The sequence below is a fragment of the Scylla paramamosain genome, chromosome 33 (assembly GCF_035594125.1).
Source record: "Scylla paramamosain isolate STU-SP2022 chromosome 33, ASM3559412v1, whole genome shotgun sequence".
Classification (NCBI taxonomy): Eukaryota; Metazoa; Arthropoda; class Malacostraca; order Decapoda; family Portunidae; genus Scylla; species Scylla paramamosain.
The window spans coordinates 15287368-15289867 of NC_087183.1; the positions used below are offsets into that span (position 1 = coordinate 15287368).

At 42.8% G+C, this 2500-nt stretch overlaps 1 protein-coding gene across 4 annotated transcripts in view; it reads left to right on the forward strand.

Annotated features, from left to right (window-relative positions):
• The window catches only part of LOC135089773 (rho GTPase-activating protein 32-like), a 91281-nt gene that overhangs the window by 16312 nt on the left and 72469 nt on the right, over positions 1–2500 (forward strand). For all 4 annotated transcript variants that reach the window (XM_063985796.1, XM_063985789.1, XM_063985788.1 and 1 more), the window contains exon 3: positions 1909–2172. In XM_063985796.1, the coding sequence (XP_063841866.1) occupies positions 1909–2172 (264 nt within the window). The remainder of the gene's footprint in view (positions 1–1908; positions 2173–2500) is intronic.

Sequence of the window (2500 nt, forward strand, 5' to 3'; positions counted from 1 at the left end):
AGAGAGCAAAGTGAGAGTTGTGAGAGTAAACTGTATATTTAATGTAAATACCAACGGGCTATTCACTGTTGCTCAAAGGAGGAAGAGGAGGAGGAGGAGGAGGAGGAGGAGGAGGAGGAGGAGGAGGAGGAGGAGGAGGAGGAGGAGGAGGAGGAGGAGGAGGAGGGGAACGAAGAAGAAGAGGGAAACAGGGGATGCTAGTTGCTATGATGATGGTAATGATGAAGGAGACGAATAAAGAGGACGAGGAGAAAGGAGAAGAAGATAAAGGTGAAGAAGAAGAAGAAGAAATATTGGTCATAATTGTAATAATGATAATAATAATAATAATAATAATAATAATAATAATAATAATAATAATGATAATAATAATAATAATAATAATAATAATAATAATAATAATAATGCTGATAATAATGATAATAATGATAAAAATGCTGAAGAAGAAGAAGAAGAAGTGATGATAAAGATAGGAATTAGAAGAAGAAAAAGAAAATAATGAAGAAAGACAATATTAAGAATAGAAGAAAAGAAAAAGAGAAAATATATACATAACAAAGGAGGAAGAATGAGAGAGAGAGAGAGAGAGAGAGAGAGAGAGAGAGAGAGAGAATAATGATAATAATAAATAAAAAAGAAGAAGTAGAAGAAAACATGAAGAATACAGATAAAAAGGAAAATTAAACAAAAACAAGACAAAAAATAGAAATAAACCAAAACAATAAGAAAATAAAAAAAATGAATGAAGCAAAAAATAAAAGAAATTCCGATAATTACTCCAAAATAAAAGGGAAAGCAAAGAAAGGGGAAAAAAAGGCACCCTATTTTTCCCTGAAAGGAAAGAAGGTATTGACCAATCCTATGTCTCGCTGGAAATCCTGCTTCCTGATTGGCCACCGCATTTACGTTCTTCTTTACAATCCCCTACCGCTTTTTGAGAGAGAGAGAGAGAGAGAGAGAGAGAGAGAGAGAGAGAGAGAGAGAGAGAGAGAGAGAGAGAGAGAGAGAGAGAGAGAGAGAGAGAGATTTTGGCTTTATAATGTATTTTGGACGTATTGAAAGGAAGAGAGAGAGAGAGAGAGAGAGAGAGAGAGAGAGAGAGAGAGAGAGAGAGAGAGAGAGAGAGAGAGAGCAAACTATCCAAATAACCTTATCAACAACATGGAAAAAGGAGAGAGAGAGAGAGAGAGAGAGAGAGAGAGAGAGAGAGAGAGAGAGAGAGAGAGAGAGAGAGAGAGCAGGCTAGGCCACCATAACACACAACACACTCTCTCACAAACTTGCATCCCTCGCAGCCTCGCCTGACTAATCTCAAAAGTTACCTCGCGTCTCACCTTCCCCGCCACACCTGTCGTCCCCAGGTGTGGCCGCGCGGGACAGGTGTGCCAGAGAGAGAGAGAGAGAGAGAGAGAGAGAGAGAGAGAGAGAGGGCTTTTAACATCTTTTCTTCTTTCTCTCTCTCTCTCTCTCTCTCTCTCTCTCTCTCTCTCTCTCTCTCTCTCTCTCTCTCTCTCTCTCTCTCTCTCTCTCTCTCTCTAAGCTCTTTAAGCTTTATTTTTCAACGTACAGGTAGATTTAACCTCTATTTTTCCCTTCTACAGGTGTCTTAAGTGTAAGAAATTGAACCCTATTAATTTTTTTGAGGTTCTTTTCATCCGTAAACTCAGTAACTATTATATCTCATCAGCCAGGTAAACTAACACCTCTAATCACTCCCTCCCGCAGGTGTCGCTAGTGTCGCACAAACAAAACCTATGGAAATCTAGGCACTGTAACCTTTATATCTCATCAGACAGGTAAAATTAACTTATATTCCTCCCTTCTCCAGGTATCGTTAGTGTCATAGGAAATCTTGGCACTTTAACTCATCATGCAGATAAAGTAACACCTGTAATCTTCCTCCCTCAGGTGTCGCTAGTGTGTGAGGAGCTGAAGCCGCTGAGTACTGGCGGCGCGGGGGGCGGCAGCGGTAGCCTGGGGTCAGAGGACGCAGAGAACCGCTCCCTGCCGGTCCAGGTGTGCTCGCTGGGCCGCTGCTGGGTCCTGCGCCGCACCTACGAGAACTTCAGGTTCCTGGACCGCCAGCTGCACCGCTGCTGCTATGACAGGAAGGTGTCCCGCCTGCCAGAGCTGCCGCCGGAGGACAACCTGCAGCCCGGCGGGGACAGAGAGGTGTGTGTGTGTGTGTGTGTGTGTGTATGTTTGTACGTAGAGGAGAGGAATACAAAGGAAAGCCGAACAGCAACAGCCCTTTAGGTCCCTGCAAGGCTGTTTGGTGTGTGTGTGTGTGTGTGTGTGAGAGAGAGAGAGAGAGAGAGAGAGAGAGAGAGAGAGAGAGAGAGAGAGAGAGAGAGAGAGAGAGGGGTAAGAAAGTTAGGAGAAGACGGATAAATGAGACACAAGACAAGAAATATGAGAATGGAGGAAGAGAAAGAGAACGAGGAAAAAGAAGAAAACGAGGAGGAGGAGGAGGAAGATAGAAAGCTAGATAAACGGTAAG